The sequence below is a fragment of the Sphaerulina musiva genome, assembly GCF_000320565.1.
Source record: "Sphaerulina musiva SO2202 unplaced genomic scaffold SEPMUscaffold_1, whole genome shotgun sequence".
Taxonomy (NCBI): Eukaryota; Fungi; Ascomycota; class Dothideomycetes; order Mycosphaerellales; family Mycosphaerellaceae; genus Sphaerulina; species Sphaerulina musiva.
This window is the reverse complement of record NW_016017383.1, coordinates 4,799,547-4,819,453: the sequence shown is the minus strand read 5'-3', so window position 1 is coordinate 4,819,453 and position 19,907 is coordinate 4,799,547. Positions and strand designations below refer to the sequence as shown.

At 51.0% G+C, this 19,907-nt stretch overlaps 4 protein-coding genes across 4 annotated transcripts; 2 read left to right on the top strand and 2 right to left on the bottom strand.

The window, feature by feature from the left end:
* Nucleotides 1-2,558: 2,558 nt before the first annotated feature.
* Nucleotides 2,559-3,895, bottom strand: SEPMUDRAFT_153745 (uncharacterized protein; the record flags this gene model as incomplete). Its single annotated transcript, XM_016907527.1, has 6 exons — nucleotides 3,457-3,895; nucleotides 3,266-3,376; nucleotides 3,087-3,208; nucleotides 2,936-3,006; nucleotides 2,746-2,856; nucleotides 2,559-2,643 (listed from the first exon to the last, which is right to left on the bottom strand). The coding sequence occupies exons 1-6, from the start codon at nucleotides 3,755-3,757 to the stop codon at nucleotides 2,559-2,561; spliced, it is 801 nt and encodes a 266-aa protein (XP_016766045.1). The 5' UTR covers nucleotides 3,758-3,895.
* Nucleotides 3,896-4,840: 945 nt separating this feature from the next.
* SEPMUDRAFT_32895 (uncharacterized protein) lies at nucleotides 4,841-5,592 on the top strand (the record flags this gene model as incomplete). The annotated part of the gene is made up of 4 exons (XM_016908517.1): nucleotides 4,841-4,988; nucleotides 5,053-5,244; nucleotides 5,335-5,359; nucleotides 5,451-5,592. Coding segments are annotated over 4 exons (507 nt in total), but the record flags the coding sequence as incomplete, so codon positions are not given.
* A 4,248-nt stretch (nucleotides 5,593-9,840) lies between these two features.
* SEPMUDRAFT_146829 (uncharacterized protein) lies at nucleotides 9,841-13,433 on the bottom strand. The gene is made up of 3 exons (XM_016903891.1): nucleotides 13,174-13,433; nucleotides 12,966-13,077; nucleotides 9,841-12,900 (listed from the first exon to the last, which is right to left on the bottom strand). The coding sequence occupies exon 3, from the start codon at nucleotides 12,584-12,586 to the stop codon at nucleotides 10,190-10,192; it is 2,397 nt and encodes a 798-aa protein (XP_016766043.1). The 5' UTR covers nucleotides 12,587-12,900; nucleotides 12,966-13,077; nucleotides 13,174-13,433; the 3' UTR covers nucleotides 9,841-10,189.
* A 5,695-nt stretch (nucleotides 13,434-19,128) lies between these two features.
* On the top strand, nucleotides 19,129-19,515 carry SEPMUDRAFT_105099 (uncharacterized protein; the record flags this gene model as incomplete). Its single annotated transcript, XM_016900564.1, has 1 exon — nucleotides 19,129-19,515. One exon carries the CDS (start codon nucleotides 19,129-19,131, stop codon nucleotides 19,513-19,515), a length of 387 nt encoding a protein of 128 aa, XP_016766042.1.
* Between the last annotated feature and the right edge of the window lie 392 nt (nucleotides 19,516-19,907).

The window sequence follows — 19,907 nt, the reverse complement described above, 5'->3', positions numbered from 1 at the left end:
ATAAGCTAACTTCACTAAGGTATGGTACGCCAGGTACGGAAGCTGGCGAGATACCTCCTCCCGGGCAGGTCGCCGTCGCCTACCACCAACTTCCCTGTGTACTCCAATATATGGCGTACTCGCTCACGCGAACAAAATGATTAGAGAAGGCCTGGCCTGGCAAGGCGAGCTGATGCAATGCGAGCAGTATAACACTAAGTGTTGTCTTCGGCAATGGTTCAACTGTCAGACATACGGCCATTTAGGAACCCAATGCAAGGCAACAACACTATGTGGCTAGGCATGGAGGAGGAATTGGCTCGGACAAAGGCAGCTCATGCCTTCCGCCCTCAGCATCACCCGATAGCAGTCGCCTAAGGCCCAGCGATTAGCAAGGAAGTGCGACTAGGCGGCTATTTGGGAAGCGCTCGACGCAAGACCTGGGCCGACAGCTGGACATAGGAACCGAAAGAGACGTCTCTCGGGCCAGGAGAAAGGGCAAGAGGAGTAACACGTGTCCATGGAACTATGGCAGACCAAGAGAACGAGATTCCAATATGAGCAAGCCCTCGGAGAATACAGCGAGCAGCAAGTCTATCCGTAAGGGCGCCCGAGGCGCTTGAGAGCAACAGGTTTGCTCTTATAAATGGCCAGCAGATAGAGCTTGATGGAAACTGAGACTCATGAATGAGATATGCACAGTGAACTTACTACAGCACCATATGAGAAAAGTCTAGAGACTTCTTGGTCAACAAGAGATTGATCCAGGCCAAGTAGCAGTTTGAAGCCCACACTAGTAACGCATGCTCGTTATTAATCGCGCTTAGCACCACCAGCGCCACCGATACGAAAGTCGCTATCCACAACGTATAAGACTCACCCGTGGGTACATCAATTCCAACGACCAAGTTCAGTCGATAGTAGTTGGGTTCGTAACAAGCTCTACTCTGGTGTATACACTAGCCAACACAACACAAGACTGCGCAGGCCAACCGCTCGGGGTACCCGTCGACAGATACATACAGCCGCGAGTAAGCCAAGGAGAGTGAGTGCGGTATCGAGTGCTATTGCCACTGCGGGTGTAGATGCTGCAGGAGTGAGAAGACGCCACTTCCAAGCGATATAGCTGCACTTCTGGCCCACCTATCCGTTCGCGATTACTGCCCGCGCCACACGCTTGTTGATTTGGAACATGAGCGAGGCGAGGACGCTACCCAACTTCAAGCTGCATATCACAGGACATTTCCGAGCTGGCAAGAAGGCCTTGAGCTGAATTTACAGCATTCTCAGTGCACACACGTTCATGAGCTCTGTTGGTGCGAGAAAACAGTTGCAGAGCCTGGTTGAGCTCCTTTTGTCGTTGGAGGCGCACACTCAGCTGTTTCAATCTATTGACTCTACTTCTCATCTTGAGGCTTACTCTGTGCTGTATTCGAGAGGGAAATCTCAATCAGAAACAGTTGCCGTAGCCCACCTCGATAGCGTCGTCAGCTGTGGTGCAAAAGACGAGATCACAGGTCATTAGGCATTTGGAAGATTCCGGCCGGCATCTTTACCAAAGCCTATCGCTCGCAGGACTGCTGACATGCGCTCAGATCTACGTTCTAGTATTGTTGCGATGAATGCGCAATCTATACCGCCGGACCTTGCTTGCTTAATCCGACAATAGCCCGCGAACCCACGCAGCGTTGAACACAACTGCTCCAGCAGCTCCAAACAGACGACATTTCTATGCTCTTACGGTCGCCTGTGATACTCAGGACCGACGTCTGCAGCTGCTGATACCTGCTCGGAGCGTGGTCACCCCAATACTCCCACTCTGGCTATCGCGAGCCCGCCCATCACGTTCATCGTTCCTAGCGCACTCAGGATTTGCAGGTATCGTGCATCCTCCTATCGATAACAGTCTGCTTAAAAGCTCATCAATCTGAACACAAAGCTGAAGCCGCTAGAATCGTCCAACGAGAGCTCAAAATTCACTTGTGCTTACTAATAATTTGCGAGAGCAGCCTAGCGTTCCTGAAATCATTTCGTTGCTGTTGTTCCATCAAGAGATCCCAAGTGCTTCAGAGATATGTACTAGCCAAGCACGACGTAAAATTAATCAATCTAGACATCAGCTCGGGGGTTGGAGAATCCGTCTACAATACTTCTCACGTTGCCGCAGAGTAGTCGGCAATCGGCTCTGTTGATTCAATAATACCAGCGGGTGCCAGCAGTACCTGCCGCAAGATACAAGACTTTGCAGTCGACAAACAAACGTCAATAAACTTACAATATAGCCCGTAAGGGTTTTTGGTATGTAACAGGACTACCTAGGCATGCATGCATTGTGTCCTAAAAAGCTTCTCACAAGCGTCTCTGCTCTTGGTTCGCGATGGTTATCATTTGTAGCTAAGATAGTCTTCTCGTGGAGCTATGGCATATATGACCACAACACGCAACATTGGCGGAAGGAATCATGGAGACGCAGAACCGGCATTCGCAGCTGATTTTTTGTCTTTTAACAAGGGTATTTGGGGAGTGCTGCTGCTTTCCTTCGCTCGGCAATGCGAGATCAACCAACTATATGAATGCAATTACCCGTGTGCGGTGACCCTCGCGTACTCGGGAGCGTTCTGTTCAGTCCAGGTGAAGACAGCGTCGAAGTCTTTGCATACATGTCTGAGGCAAAAAATGAGTTAGCGAGTTCGTTTCGTGTGTTTTTTTTTCTGTAGAAGACACAAAAAAAATCTACCGGCTTCAATTGGCGCCGCAAAGACGTACGTGGATCCCCAACCCGTAGTGGCAAACTTATTCGGATGAGTTACATCAAACCCTTCGAGCGTGGTATCGCTAGTACATTGAACAACCTGGCGGAGGTATTCGATGCAATGACTATAGCATTTATCAGCTTTTTTTTTGTTGTTTCTCAAGGCGCCTCCGGGCCATCAGGAGTCTTCGAATCAAATCTTACTAAGTATGTTTCAAGTCCTGGCTCAAGGGCCGACCGTGAGTGAGCTCGGTGATGGCTTGCCCTAGCTCTTTCTGTTGTTGTTGTTATTATCATTATCAGCTTCCGTTGTCTCTTTTGCAATTTCGAATGTTTCTCAAAGGGAAGAATTTACCAAGCAGTGGAGTTGGTGGAATACGGCGATGCCGTGTATACTGCGGTTGTGCAGGACCAATGGCGGTGGCAGGTTCATGGCTGCTGTGTTGTTGTTGTGAAGTTCTACAAAGCCTCTGCCATCTGGAAGGGATAATTGTCAGACTTGGGGCCATGCAAGAGATCAGATCTGCTCCTCACTGGGAATAAGCGATGCCCATTGTTCGATCAAGGCTTCACTCTGTTGATCGGTTGGATGCTCGAGAAACTCCCATCGCTCGTCGTTCATGAAGAAAACGGATTTCTCGGAGACTAGTTAATTGAAAACTCCTGTCAGTCGTACATTCCTTCTCTCTTCATACATGCTCTGTCGGTCATAATGCCTTACGTACCCATAGGGACAAACCCATTCATATCTTCTTGCAGTCTACGATGTTTGTAGAGTTCCTCGTATCGTTGCCAGTGCCACAATATGGTGCCCCAAATACTTAACGCTGAAGTCAGGAGTAGCAGAACGACCACCGTTACTACGACGTTTCCATTCACATGCCTCCGATAGCGAACAGCATACTGAGATTGCCCTCCCGGTATGGCGGTGTACTTGATGGTCTTTGTCGGCCACATTCGCCAGACTGGACGAATTTGCATCTCAGTATCCGACTCTTCTTCTGGTCGTTCCAATTCTTTGTCCATAGTATATTGCAGTGTGCAAAGAACGAGCCCACATGCAAGATCGCAGTAGAGTCAACAGAATGCTTTTTCCTGAACGTTGCGTGCCTGTTGAAAGCTCTGCCCCGATGATAGATCCAGAGCAGGCAGCTGAACAGTGCCCGGACTCTTTCTTGATAAGGAGGAAGTTTTGAGGTGGCTGCGGCTAGGGAGCTCAAGGGTATAAAGTAGCGTAGATAGCTGACCATCCGAATGCAGTTGACCGACTGTTCTAATCATCTTTGGTGAAGGGGTAGACTCGAGATGGATGTGACATTGCTAGGGAGTGTAGGCCCGCGAAGACTAGGAAAAACTTTATGCATTGGGGGAAAAAGAAAACAGGGGTTAGGGGGTGCAATAGTGCGTAGGGAGAGTGTTGCATGGTATATTTACTGGAACTTTTCTAGAGTTTCCATGTTAAGCGATGTAACGAATGTACAAGGGAAGAGGGCTAGGCGATGTTACCTCCTACTGCGTCTTAGTGCTTACATACATGTACTCCGCTTGGGGTACTCCATTCCCCCACGAAAGCCCCACGAAAGCTTCTGAGAACATGAACAAGCATTGATGAAGCATTTTCAACTATTAGCCATAGTGGTCTCGCCATCCTTGTAGTGCACGTCTAAGCTATCTTTTCTTTAGCCATTGCTGCTGAGCTATCGAAGACCGCCCCGGATCTTTTGGCTTATGCAAGTGTGACAACCATTGACATATCTCTCTCTTTCAGTATTCTTCCTATTCCGCAGCAAGAACAGCCCATTCATAAAAACATCATGTCACGACTTCCACTGGCCCACGCAGACTTCTCAGATCGATCGTCCGAGCAAGATGGCAGTGAAGAGGGTCTTCTGCTGCGCACAAGGAGGCAAAAAAGTGGTCGGTGGCCGTTTCCAGGGATATACATCTTAGCCGGAGCACAAACCGTCATAATTTGTTTCTTGCTGCTCGCAATCTTTATGCTTCGAAGAAACGATCAATGTCAAAGTTATTTCCCGACCGATCTCAGTATGTCCACCTCAGGTATGGAGCGTCCAAAGCGTACGTTAATGTGCGGCAGCACACTTCGAAAACATCGTGGGGTTCAAAGAACTGTCCTTTGTCAATCCTCTCCAGCCAAAGAAGGACCTTTCGACGTGGGAGGTCTGGCTGGATGAGCCTCAATGGGTCGGACCACCAAGAGCAGAAATCGACCAGGCCTGGAAGGACTTGTTGTCCGGTAAGAGCTATGATGGCGATGACAAAAGAAAAGAAAAAGTCTCTAGGACTGACTGTTGGAAAAGTTACTACGTTCAATCGGTCTAGTGCCGCGTCCAAGTATGCAGATGGAAATGCATACCAATACTCGGATGGCAAGTACATCATGGGCTTTGAGGTATACCATGGTCTCCATTGCGTAGACACTCTACGAAAATTCCTCTGGCCCGACCACTACAAACAGACGGATCCTGAGGATCAACTAGAGTTGCACAAGCGTAAGTATCGGCCGAGGAAAAAACAAAAGGGAAAAAAAAGGAAACCACATGCTACAATGCAATCCATCATACTGACATTCTGGCCCCTAGAGCATTGCGTCGACTACCTGCGACAGTAAGATCCGTTGAACTTCCCTACAAACTTTTCCTCTTCTTCGTGTCCATCTGAGACCTCTTTGCTGACATTTTGCACTGCTCTCTGTTAGATATGTGCAATGCAACGCAGACTTGTCCCCCATGTGGGCACATTGGAACGATGTGTATGGGCTTGTCGTTACGCCTTACACGCCACATACGTGCCGCGATTTCGATGCATTGCATCGTTGGATTGTGGACGGAGATGAATGAGGAGATCAAAGACCTTTTTTCTTCGTCAATAGTAATACATTATGTAACGAATATTGACAAGAACCTACACCAAGTTTTCCAGCTTCGTCTTGAATTCATGCTAGGGTTAGGTAGAGGCATCGAGGGAGATGTATCACAGTCTCCTACCAAACTCGAATTGCAGAAACGCAATACTTTCTCCGCCCCAAATTTCTCCAAACCGCACAAGGTAGCACAAGCCAGGCCTCGCCAGAAACCACAGGCGTAACATCACGTACTGTAGCATCACAGGTCCTTCCGCCTGGGGGGGTTGTTCTTTCTTCTTTTTTTTTTTTTTTTTTTTCCTTCGCTTGCTTGCTCACCACAGGCCCCTAGACTTCTCTTCTCTCACCGCTACTAACACGAGATGCTACCTACTCCAAAGCCAATCGAACGCAGTGTTGCTAGCCGACATAGCCCTAGTTTGTACGCAGTATGTATGGTATGATCGCCGTCACGCTGCCACGCTGCCACCTATGCTTGCTTGCTCTAGTACCCATTCTAGCGCGTAGTCGGTATACCTAGGTCGGTAGGCAGCGTTACGGGGGTCCTTGTAGGAAACAAACTTTTCTATCTGCAACTTTGCAGATTCGTAGAAAGTTCAAAGAAGAAAACGTCGTTCAAGTACCTACTCTCCTTTGATGGACACTGCTACCGAACGGGGGAGGAGTTATCTCAGTTGGGACTCAGACGCTTACACTACTCGAAATGCCGACTTACCTCTTCCTAGATATCTCTCTTCTTCCTAGGTATCTCCTCGTCGTCGTCGTCGTCGTCCTCCTCCTCCTTGTCCTCCTCCTTGTCCTCCCTATGATCTCCTCCTCCTCCTCCTCCTCCTCCTCCTCCTCCTTCTCCTTGTCCTCCTTCTCCTTGTCCTTGTCCTTGTCCTTATCCTTGTGCTTCTCTTCTTTTCTCTTCTCTTCTCTTCTGAATTTTAGGCGAGGTAGCCCGTAGGAATAGAGAGGTAGGCAGGCAGGCAGGCAGGCAGGCAGGCAGGCAGGTAGGTAGGTAGGTGCCGTGCCTCTTGCTTTGCGCCTGCGGCGGGCCTTTTATTTTTCCTAAGGTGGTAACGTGTTGGGCCTAGTGGATTTAGCGCGCCCCTCTACAGAAGATGCGCCAATCAGACCGCGTGATTTTAGCCGATCAGAACGTACATTGTCCCAATTTGGTAGGCCTCTACTCTTTACCCGAACTACGCTGCGATTTCCCAATGTAGTAGGCCTCCACTCCCCCCTTCACCTGAAGGTTTGGAGGTCATTCCGTGCCAACTAAAAGACCAGATTGATTAGTCCTCTGCTCCCCCTTTCCCTAACCTACGCTTCGCTTCGGAGGGTAAGGACGTCGTTCCGTACCAAAAATGTCCTACAGGCCTGCCCGTTAGTGGTACGGAATGTGTACTAATCTCGATTTTCGGGCGCGTATGTCATCTCTATCTCTATCTTCAACTTTAACTCTATCTCTATCTCTATCTACATCTCGATCTCCTCCTCCTTATTCTCCTTGTCCTCATTCTCCTTGTCCTTATCCTTGTACTTGTCCTTGTGCTTCTCTTCTTTTCTCCTCTCTTCTCTTCTGAATCTTAGGCAAGGTAGTCCGTAGGGATAGAGAGGTAGGCAGGCAGGCATGCAGGCAGGCAGGCAGGGAGGCAGGGAGGTAGGCAGGTAGGTAGGTAGGTGCCCGAAGCTAAGAAGCCCGAAGCTAAGAAGCCCGAAGCGAGAAAGGTTATTGGCACGAGGTATTGTAATCGTAGGAGGTAGAGAATAGGAGAGAACAGGAGAGAACAGTACGGCAGCTGGATTTACGCGCTAACGCGCGCGGTCACATAAGATGGAAAAAGTTTGGATCAATAGAAAAGGGGCTTGGCGGAGCTGAAAAGTTGGACGTTGTTTGGAGTAGTATTGCCTTAACAGGCAGAATAGGGCAAAAGCGCTTTTGCGGGGAACCTAGGACTGTAGCCCCTGATTTACTTACGTACACATTCTCTCTGACGAACATACCCTAGGGTGCTGTCGCCCCGGAGTAATGAAGCTGCGCTAATGCAGAACAGTGATCTGGTGACTAGTCGCGAAGGGTATCCTGATCACAATGGACACAGTCAACACTTGTATGCAAGCTTCCTCGAGCATGTTGACCCCATGTTGAAAGGGAAGTAGGCTAGTGTGCATAAGGCCTCACAGCCAACCTAGCAGCGTAACATCGACGAAGAGGGTCGGATGCGCTTGACAATCCATTCTCTAAGTATAAATTCCCAGAGAATTCGTTGTTTTGTTGAATCTATCATCCCCATCCAATTCCTACATCACAACACAAACGATCCAAGCCCTCGAAGTTCAACCCATCTCAACCTTCAATATGAAATTCCCAGCAACAACAACCCTCCTCCTCAGCCTCCTAGGAGCAAACATCATTTCCGCCGTAAGCCACTCCCCTCCTTCTCACAACCATCTCTAAAAAAAACAGGCTCCCCTCAAGGCAACCTCTCTCACCCCCCGCGATGCAGAACCTCAGTATTATCCGGGTTATTGTTCGATCCCTAACTGTGGACACGGACCCGAAAAACGCGCTGCACAAGCTGCCGATAAGGCGTGGAAACGTGCTCTAGAGGAGGTGGGGTTGGAGGAAGCGGAGTAAAGGGGGCGAAAGAATGTTTTTGGACTTGAAGGGACGGGAGGTATTTAAGTCCGGGGGGTAAAAGTCCGGGGACAGGGAGGAGAAGAGAGGATGTTTGATGTTGGATGTTTGATGTTTGTCTCTCTTTGTTCGTCTTCTCGCGTGAGAAGTTTGATCATTGATAAAAGTGGTGTTCAACCACCACTACTGCTACCACATGAAAACGCGCTGCGAGGGTGAGGAATGATGATGTTGTTGTTACAAGGTAGTTGCATTATTGTACCTCTCGCAAATACATGTAACCCTCGTGTACCTAGGGTGCACCACATCTACCCTATATCTACGGCCTTATTGTCGTAGTAGTAGACCCGTGCCTACCCCCGAGATACTGAGCGAGGGTTCCAAACCCGAAAACACCCTCAAATCAGTAATAGGAACGGGGATCTCGTCGCTCGCAATATACCTAGATTCCAGTATGCCGTTTGGTTTATTGGCACGGAACGACCTCCGACCTACCAAATTGGGAATAGTGTACACAGCTGTGAAGATCCCTCGAAAGCGCACGCTCTGATTGGCGCGATCTCTTGGGGTAGGGCACGCTAAATCAACTAAACCCAATACGTCATCACCTCAAAAAGAAAAAGCCCGTCGCATGTGCCTACCTGCCTACCTGCCTCCCTGCCTACCTGCCTGCCTACCTGCCTGCCTGCCTGCCTACCTACCTATCCGTCCCTACGGGCCACCTTGCCTAAAATTCAGAAGAGAAGGACAAGAAGAAGAGTAGCCCAAGGACAAGGACAAGGAGGAGGAGGAGGAGGATAAGGAGGAGGAGATGGAGATGGAGATGGAGATATAGGAAGTAGGAAGAAGAAGCCCGGGAAGAAGAAGCCCGGGAGCAAGAAAAAGAGAACGCCCGGGAGGAAGAAGAAGAAGAGAATGCCTAGGAAGAAGAAGAAGAAGAAGAGAATGCCCAGGAGGAAGAGGAGGAGAACGCCCGAGAAGAAGAAGACGCCCGAGAAGAAGAAGACGCCCGAGAAGAAGAAGACGCCCGAGAAGAGGAGAACGCCCGAGAAGAAGAAGACGCCCGAGAAGAAGAAGACGGCCGAGAAGAAGAAGACGCTCGAGCGTGTAAAAATTGAGATTGGCACTCTATACACGCACTCCGTACTACCTAACGGGCAGGCCCTTAGGACATATTATAGAGTATACCTACCTCCTAGCTATAGATAGAGGTAGTCGTATACAATATAATAGACAAGGCAGATAAGGCCCTGCTTATGTAATAGCGCGGGTTAGATAGCGTTACAAGTTATATAACGAACCGCGGCGGATAGCGACAGAACGAATCCTAACCTGCAAACTTAGTAGCATATTGAAGAGTAGACGGTAGGGGATCGATTGCGGGTTACTACGACTGATTTGGTACTATTTCAAGGGGTGCGCAGTATGCTTACATAAGTCGGGGGTAGGCACGGATTTATTACTAGCACAGTACCTCTAGGAGGTAAGAGCGAGTAGAAGAAGAATAGGAAGAAGGAAAAGAGGTAAAAAGTGGGGCAACTGTATAGCAGCCCTATGTAGCACTATTCTAGCCGCACCAAAGCATGTACAAGTGTGAAAGGAATTTCATGAATGCCCAAGACTAGCGATTCCGGTGTGTGGTAGTCCCGAGTATGATATAGAACGCTCATCGTATGCTGTGCTGATTATCCGATTCTATTCGGATGTCGCTCATGCCAAAAGTAAATATATAAATCTCTCAACGCACAAGGAAAAAAAGGGTTTGTCTTGTAGAGTGCTTAGCGAGCGCAGCGGACCAGACAGACTATGTCAGGAATCCTCTGCTCCTGACGAGGGTCTGTAAAAGGGGGTGCCAAAACCATATTGTGTTCTGGTCGGCCGCTGTGCTCAAGCTCGCACATGTACCAAAAGAAAAAGAAAAAGAAGTGTCGGGTGTGTGATATCGACCTCAGGCGGACAGAATGTGCTCACCCTTGCCCCGATAACGCTGGAGCTCCAGGCCCAGTTCCCTCATTCGTTCCGCTCCTTTGCCAGGCTTGACTTTGTACGCCTTTTCGCCTTTGGCAGCGGCCTTGGCACACATCTTTGCATGGAGCTTCTCTTTGCGGCGCTGTCGCCTCTTCTCGAGACCTTTGTAAATGTCAATGGCTCCGCGCTTATGATAATCGCTCGCACGGGTGTGGTGACCCGTCTCGGTTTCCTCGCCGTCGTCCATGCGATAGCCATTAAATTTGCCCAGAGTGTAGCCGCCGTTGCGAGGAAGGGAAGCAGTATGCGTCAGTTGCGGTCTACTGGCAAGGACGTTCGGTTGATTGCCAAAACCGAAAGATACGGGAGATGCACGCCGTGTATTGGGCGGAGAAGGCATATTGTGTCCCTGTGGCGCGGGGGACTGAGTCCTCTTCGGCGAATGGGCGAACAGCTTGCGTGGTGCAGGAGAGCGTGTCCGTCGGACCGTGGGCGGCGGTGACCGTGCAGCATTGCGTCGCCCCGGCGGAGGGGGCGAACGAGCTGTGGTCGCCGTGCGCTTCATACCAGCAGGAGCAGGCGATCGACGACGAGCAGGAGGCGGCGGCGATCGATGCAGTTGACTGGATCGGCGGCCACGATTGGCAGGCCGATGACGAAGAGTAGAGTCGCCGTGAAGATCCTCCAGCCCTCCATGCATCAAGTTTTCGTTCTCGCTCTCTTCCGCATCCTCCAGATCATCGTCGTCCTCTTCGTCCATTTCAGGATCCGAGGTCGGGAATGTGGGGTCAATATCTTGGGGACGTGCCTTGTGCTTGGCCGCTTCGCGTGCCTTCTTGTGGTTGAGAAAGGCTTGCTCCAAAGGACGATCCTCATCCAGGGTGCCGCAGACGAAGTCGGTGGAGTCCGGCAAGTCCATCGGCTCCGGTCGAAGTGAAATGGGCATGGCGTTGGCCAGTGTCTTCCGTGGTTTTCGTGACAGGTTCCTCGGCGACATGTGGCCGGAGCTCACAGAACCCAGGGAAGACGTCTGCAGGGTAGTATCGTTGAGCTTCATCTTGGCCAGCTGATCAAGGTGATCTGTCGAAGTGGCAGCGGTGGACAGGCCACCAGGTCTCCACCAGTCCCCGTCACTATCCTCGCCCTCCGAATCCGACTCTGCAAACCCATCCTCGTCGTCTGTGCGGAATCCGTCGTCCGACTCGGATTCGAGCTCGATGTCATCGTCTTGTTCCCCATCATCTTCGTCCATGTCATCATTCTCATCGTCTTCCGCGTCTTCCTCCTCCAGTGCTTCTTCCTCCACCTCTTCACAGGCTTTGCGGATGGTGATTTCCTTCTGCAGGGTGTCGTTCACCGTGAGTCGACTCTTGTAGCATGTCGACTCCTGTACCCACTCTTCTGGCTCGCCATCTTCCGAGGCGAATTCGTGGAAACGAAGAGCTTCCGTGCTGTTGTCGGAGCCGTGAGATGGTTTGCGTCTGTGTATAGGCACAGCAGCAGATGATGTGGTCGGGATGGGAGCAGCAGTCTCGGGTACGGCGGGAGTCTTGCGAACACTTTTTGGTGAAGCGTGTGTGACGGTGCTGTCGGAGCCACGATGTACTCGTGGTGATTCGATCTTGCTGCGTCGCTCGAGAGGAGGCGGGCTGGCGAGACGCCTGCCCGACGACCTCTTCTCCACCATGGGCATTCTGGGCTCCATTGCAGCCCGAGTGGGACAGACGAACTTGAGGGCGCATTTGCGTTTCGGTGGTGACGAAGGCGCGGCGGTCTGCACAGGAGGCGCAACAGGTGTAGGCTGAGAGGTGGGAGACTTCTTGTCCTTGCCGCCACCGCCACACGCGAAGCTGATGCATCTTTTCCGCCCCAGTCCTGCCTCCACCGACTGCTCTGAGCCCGTAGTGTCTGCCAACTTATTGTCGTGCTCCGCGATCTTCGGTTCCTTATTGGCAGGCTTTCCTATTGCCGGGACAGCAGTGCTGATGACCGTCGCGGGCAGAGGCGGTGAGTGGAAGGGACTCGCGACGCTATGGCCGTCGTCACTGGTCAACTCTGCAGTAGATGCGGTGCTGGGAATGCTCCATGTAGACTGCGTGCTCAAGGTACGAGGAGGTGCGCGAGAGGGTGGCTCGTCATCGGTTTGTTCGGCCTCGGAATGCAGTTGGCGCGTCAACAAAGATTCGCGGCGCAGGTACATTGCGGGATCGGCTTTGTTGTAGGGTGGGTAAGCAGCGAGCTTTGGTGGCGCCCACGTGGAGCGGCTCTTTCGTTCGTCTGGCGGCTCGTCTACGTCGGGGAGGATTTCCTCGGAATGGTCCATACCAGCAGTCGTGGCAGAGGGAGCCGATCGCTGCACGGTATTACGGTGGTCCATGATGTGACAGGGGATGCAGGTGTTGTTGGGTCAGGTGTAGGTAGATGGGAGGGTGGTCCACGGTGCTCGTGTTGTCGAGAGTAAGGCCTGGTCCAGCGCAGGCTCTGTATTGTAGTAGACTCGAGAGGGTTAACAACGTGCAGGTGTGGACGGGTGCGAACGTTGATTGATAATGACCCAACGGGCCGCTCGTGCTATAAGGTGACAGCGAGCATAGTGGTGAAGGCAGAGGTTTCACAGAGCGGTGGCAGTTCTATAGCGCAGCGATGCGCCGGTGTGAATTTGTGACGTCTGTAATGTCGGCGTGAAACGTGCTTTGGCCAGGGCAGGGTCAGCGTGGACAGAGGCGACAAGAAGGTGATGCAGGATGATCGATTACCGGGACGTGGCTGTGGGCTGAGGTGAGGTGAGGTGATGGTAAGGCGAGGCAGAGCAGACTACCTAACTCAGCTTCGTACCTCGCAACGAAGCACTGCGACTGCGTGCGAATGCTGAGGCCGGCGACGTCAGAGAAGGCGATCCAAGAATAGGGAGCCGTGGGGGTGCTGGTGTTGGCAGAGAATGAAGGTGAAAATGAAGAGGCTCACGTCGACAGCGGCAGCGGGTGGCGAATTACGTGTGGAGCCGGCGTTGGCGGAGTCGTGTTGTAGTGATAGTAGTAGTGGTAGTGGTAGTAGTGGTAGTGGTGGTAGTGGTGGTAGTGGTGAGAGGAGGTGGTAGTGGGAGAATTATTGTTATCAGCAGTCGAGTGCGTGTAGTGTAGCAGGGTGTGGTGTCATGTGGTTCAAATTGCGTTGCGCGGAGCGTGGGTGTTGAGAGCGGGAGAGAGGGAGAGAGAGAGAGAGAGAGGTGTGAGTGGACGAGGCGAGTAGGTAAGGCAGAAAGCAGAAAACAGAAAGAAAAAAAAAAGGGCTCGGCAGGTTCTCCAATGAGTGGAAGTGGAAGTGGGACTGGGACTGGAACGACCACGACTACGGTAGAGCGAGCTATACCTGCCTACGCTACGCTACGCGGCTACGGTTGATGTCAAATCTACCGACTTCCACCGGGCGCAAAGCCTAACACTGGCTGACAGACCTCACACATGCACCATCCACAGCAGTCGCAATTATTCCTATTTATCAAGTCAGCATCCGCAGCCGCAGCCGCAGCCGCAGCCGCATCCGTCTCAGTCTCAGTCTCACTGCCCGGCCATCGCATTCGCTTTCTTCGCTTCACAACGGCCTCGTACCTGACTGACTGCTATGTGAAACCTACCTCCACCTCCTACTGTTTTCCGTCACATCCCACGAACCTACGGATACTGACACAGCACCCAAAACGACCGACCGACGCCTAGAGGGAATGCCACGAGGGGAATGCAACGACGTCTTTCCATCTCTACCTCCTCCACTCCACTTGTCCTACTGACCAGTACATGTATACTTCCCACTGCTCTGCTGACCCTCTGAATTCTTGCCTGTCGCACGAATCAATTGCCGCCTTCTCCCCCCCTCAATCCCTCCCCCAGCTCGGTCTGCTGCAACATCCAATACGACGTGCATGGCAAGGACTTTTGAGGGATTTTTGATTGGTCCTAGTGCTCACCGCGGGCACTGATATACACAAAAGGCGCGTAAGAAGGGGCACTAGGACAACTGACTAGTCAACTACCGGAACGGCTCCACGAGCACTTGTCCTGTCACTTGTCGCTGTCGCTGTCACTGCTTTGCTGGCTATTTTATTTTTATTTATTTTTCACGGCCTCACCACGGCAGTAGTAGCATCCTCATCACACGCTCGCCGCAGACGTCGTCGTCGTCGACGGTGTTGACGTACGCACGCCGGTGTGAGTACGTGTACATGTCTAGGTAGCCATATCTGTACCTCCGCTGAGCTTCACCGATAGATGGATGTCATCATCACTCTACTCCTCTTCGGTGAGCGCACGCGCGCGGGCTCCATACATGGGAAATACAGTACCTACCTACCTTACCTTAGGTACCTACCTTATATACACAACATATACTTTCCAATCCTCCGTCCTCCTGCAAGGCGCGCAAAGTCGCACCCGATCGAGTGCATAAACACCGAACCGACAGTAGAAGTGTGTAGCTCTTACTTCTCCATTTTTTGTAATTAAGAGTGGATAGGTAGGATGCTCACAAATCACAGCTCACCGAATCCGCCACCCCCGAAAGGAAGCTGCCCACTACCTAACTCTCAATTGGCATCTGCGCCGTCGGTCATCATTAGCATTCAGCAGTCTGTCTATCCCCCACGGTTCCGTTCCTGTCGCGTCGCGATGATAAGGTTAGGTACCTAAAGTATGCATCGGCCCGGTGTGCTGGCTGCTAGTTGTACCGTTCCCTCTCTCTCCTAGAGGATAGTCTATAGAGCAAAACATCCCGAGAACAGGAAGAAGCCACATATACCTCCTATTGTTCTACTTAGCCTGTATACACTTTATGCTACCTACCTTATGTGTATACAGGCTATCTATATACATAAAACTACCAAATTGTATACTGTAGTCGCGTCGTAGATATGAATTAGCGATATAGGTAGCGGGGTATAAGTCGTTGCCGTCTCGCGATGCCTCTATAAGCACTATTGACTGTTCAACAGAGAAGAGGAGGAGAGATATAGAACATAGAAGAACGATCGAAAGCTCTATATGAAGGCGGTAAGTAAACAAACCGGTAGGCGACGCAAGGGCGACGAGAAGGTATTCATTAGTCGTAGCCGTCACATAGTTATTTGTTGGCATGTTCATCTCACGCTGGAAAGATTGGGCGTGAAATCGATGGGGCTCCTACAGTGTACCTACAATGTACGCGATCTTATCCGTGGCACTCTTTCGAGCACCCACCTAGCGCGGAAGAGATCGTTATCGAGAGTGATACAGTCGTCCTCATGAGGGGAGTCGTCGCGTGCCTGAAAGCAGTCCTCAGCAAGGTAACATCTGAGGTAGTAATGACCTTGCCTATGCCACGACTGGAGGGCAGCCACGTGAGATACTCCCAATTTCTTTTTGGGTGAGATGCTCCCAAAAACAGAGGTGAGATGAATTCACGATCCATGCCCAAACCTTTGCTTCGCGTGCGGCGAGGGCCATGGCGATGTACTCAGCCTTCGTGCTAGACTGCGTCACTAGTGGTTGAAGACCGCTCTTGAATGAGACTGGTCCTTCACCAAGTCTGAAGATGTAGCCGCATGTGGAGCGGCGGCTGTCTGGATCATCACCAAATAACGAGTCGACGAAGCCCTCAAGCACCAAGGATTGTGGACTGCCACCAAGGCAGATGCCATCGTTTGGGTGCTGTGTGAGGTAGGCCAGTGTGCGGACTACCTGTGCAAGGTGGCCTTCAGTTGGATTGCAGACGTACTTGGATAACAGGTGCGCTGGGAGAATGGCCTCGATGCGTGTCATCTGTGCTGGCCACATGATGCTGCCGACCAGTTGTTGATACTGGTTCTGGGGGTGTTTGCTAGCCTGATAACCTTCTGGGGCTTTCTCAAACTTGAAGTGAATATCTAGTGGCGTGTTGACAAGACGGTGTCCATCCATAGCGAACGACGTCGCCACTGGAGTCGATGCAGCCTGAACTGCCTCTGGCCACACGTGTCTCGGCAGTTTGCCTGAGATCATCATCTTTCGTGCCAGCAGCACAACGAGGTTGTTGGTGGACTCAGCCCTGCCATTCTGCTCACTGTCGTGAGGAGTGGTGGACAAAATCCGGATACCACGCCGAGTGCAGAAAGTGTGAAAAGCCCCGTTGTCAGTGAGGGCCTTGTCGTTATCGGCTCGGATATTTTTGACGTCGATATCGAGCTGAGTCTTGATGTAAGTAATGTGATCCATCAGATATACACCGGCGCCTCCGCGCGTGCGGTGCGATTTGCCGTGTCGATAAAGACACATGCCATCCGTCACAGTAGTAATGTACTGGACACTCCCATAACCAAGGCCTGCTGCTTTTGGTACAACGGTGTCGACAGAGATCTCGTCATATGGGGTTGTTGGACGCTTGCCAGGTACTCGAGAGATCTTGCGCTTGGCCGTAGCCAATTGGCAAGCCTCGCAGGAGAGTTTGTCGGGTATGTTTCCTTCAATCACTATGCCATTATGAGTCTGTACAGCCTGTTTCAGTGCTGAGGCTGACAGGTGACCAAGGCGGAGGTGCCAGTCCTGTGCTGTTGCAGAAGCTGGATAAATGACTTTGCTGCTGTTGATGTAGGCAGTCTGGGGTGGCAGGGGAGTGTGTGGATCACTCAGCCGTACCACGCGAGCGCTGGGCGCGTCGAGTTTGTGGCTCTGCGCCACATGAGGTAGACCATCGACGACTATGCAGTGGCCGATAACGATACCTCCTCGAAGAAAAAGGTGTTTTGTGTCAGAGCGGTAGTACAAGCCTTTGTCTGCTACTCTCTCACCACCAAGGTTAACTTGCATGTCTGGTACGTATAGGCAGTTGCTAACATCAATAGAGTGTTGACTGTCGTCCGGTGCTTGCAACACCAGTCGAATAGTGCCCTTTTGTGGGGCATGGAGCAAACGACCATCACCTACTGCTACAAGATTGTCGCACAGAGTCGTGTCGCCGGTGAACAGGTCGAGGTCGTTTATGAAGTGTGAAGAGGCGCCGGAGTCGTAGAGAACGTCGTTGCGGCGCGTTTGTGGACCAGCCTCAAATGAGGACTGGTGGACGGTTGTATGAAATCCTCCATGGTGAAAAACCTCATCAGAACCGTTGATTGACTTCTTGCTGTTGCCAGTGTCGGACTGTTGTCTACCGCCGGATCGCTGTTGCTGCTTCAGAGTCTTTGGTGATTCTTGGCGATGTCGGGGGTGTCCTTCTGAATAGCCATGCTTTGAGAAGCAGACGTCTGCCTTGTGACCTTTCTTGCCGCAGAAGTTACAGGTGGGTGTGTCACCCCCAGAAGTCCCAGAAGCAGCACATTTCTGCGGTCGGTGCTGTTGTTGCGATGTATGTCCTGGATTTCTCACACACAGTTGTTCAATATGTACGAGGCCGCAGCCGAGTCCGCCTTTTCCCGGTCAAGCATGTCCTTGCTGGTCTCAAACGCCTCTTCCTCAGCAGCCAACCGTGTCTGATATTGGATGAGGGTCTCTCCAGTACTCGTTTGTTGAGGCAGCACGGAGCATTTGAAGGTAGGGCTGGCGGCGCTCATAACCACTCGGAACAGAGATCGGGGCGAAAAGCAGTGTATAGGTAGTGGAGGTAACTAACTACGAGTGCTCTGGAAGATACCTACCTAGGTACCTTAGGTTGCTGTGCAAAGCTCTAACCCCAAAGCGGACTAGTGCGGAAGAGAGTCACATAGAATGCATGTGAGACCACACTTCATTCTAATATGTCCTGCGGGCCTGTCCGTTGGTGGTACGGAATGCGTGCCAATCTCAATTTTTTACGCGTGCGTATATACCTGTATTGTGTATTCTATCTCAATCTCTATTTCTATCGCTGTCTCTACTCACTAGGCTTCTTAGTAGGCTTGTTGGTAGGCTTCTTGGTGGGCTTCTTGGTAGGCTTCTTGGTGGGCTTGTTGGTGGGCTTGTTGGTAGGCTTGTTAGTGGGCTTCCTGGTAGGCTTGTTGGTGGGCTTGTTCTTCGTATTAGCAAAAAGCAAAAACCTAGGGGGCACCGACTAGATTACCCCCCCCCCCCCCCCTCCAAGGGGGGCTAAGGATCGCGAGGGTATCCTTCGGGGTGCAATGTAAAGTGAAGCTACTACCTCCTACCTCCTAGGTAATAGAGGCATTGGAAGGTAGGTAATATCGTAAGGGTACGGTAACAACTTGATAACTCATACCAGTAAAGAGAGTGGCTAGGCGAGGTTAGGGAGGCTGAGCCAGTCAAGGGTATTACGCCAGAGTGTGCCGTAACAACAGGTTATGGCGACTTCAGCAGCTCTGCTTCAGTTACAAGTTGGAATGGTAATTGGTCGCAGTAAGAAAAACGAGAGCCTAGGTATCTGACGTGTAGACCTTCGATTCTCGAATGCTAGTCGGTCGGAAGAATCGGCTGTAACAGGAGACATAAGAAGCCTTGATTACGACCTGTTATATGGACAGCCTTGACAGGCTACTGAGAATATTATTGGTCGCTCTAGAAATAACAATAGACTATTTCACGTATAGGCCTTCGAATGCTAGTTGGTCGGAAGAATCGGATGTAATATGAGGCATAAGAGACGCCCATCGGCAATTGTATTGCTTGTTTCCAACCCTCAGGGGCTCAGGATTTTACCTAGTAACGATCGAAGAACGATATCAGACTTAGGTAAGACGACGGTTCTAGAAGAGAATACTTGGAAACTATATAATGTTAGCGCTTTCGCCGTTGAGAAAATGCTGCTTGTACTCGAGTTATCGTCAACGAAGCCTTCTGCAGCAAGGCAAACGACCTTCAACTTTGACCTCCGACTCTGACCTCCAACTTTGACCTCCTTTACACCAGCTGCCTCTATTCGCTCAAACACCACAAGCAAAGAGAAACACAACAATCAGCAAAATCGGCCGAGGCAAAACAGCAGAAAATGGTCACATTATATCTAACTTGGCTTTGGTTGCTCAACCTGCTTCTCTTACAAGTTTTTGCAGCGAGGGACTGCTCCATCGGGGGTGTTCATTTCTACACTGAGCTGAACTGTAGACCCGCATCCCAAGCGTCGGCTATTGGTATCAGCGGACAATTCGACCCCGAATTAAAAAAATGCAGACTAGGCTCCGAATTTGGGTACATTGCGAGCATATCTAAAGATCCTCCCGACATGTGCGTCGACATACGAGTGTTCAACAATGAACACTGCAACGGTACACAAGTTGGTGGCATGTCGGTATCTCAAACTGGGTGCGTAACTCAGGATCTTGGTGTGCAAGATGGGCACTGGTACCAAATATGGGCCGCTCTTTCGCCGCCCTAAGATAGATCTGGATGTGACAACGAAGCCTGCGGATACTGGACTACACTTCTGGCACGGATTGTATACGGGCCGCAACCGATTCCTACGAAGAGACCAAGCGATTATTGACGATGGAGGATTGGATTTCTGGCCAAGTTTGGAGAGTTTGTATTGGTGATTGAGAGTAGAGGGGATGGAATGTCTGCAGTTGGAGAAGGCATATTGTCGGTAGGAGGTACAGCCTTTGGTGTACTGGGAGGGTGAGATGTTGGTGTTTCAGCAGGTGACGGGGGAAAGATTTTTCTTTTTCTTGTTTTGGACCATCGCAAAAGTAGGTAGTGAATCAATATATGGCTTATAATCTTCGACAGGTTATAAGCCCAGATAGATTAGTATAGCATTAACTGATTCGC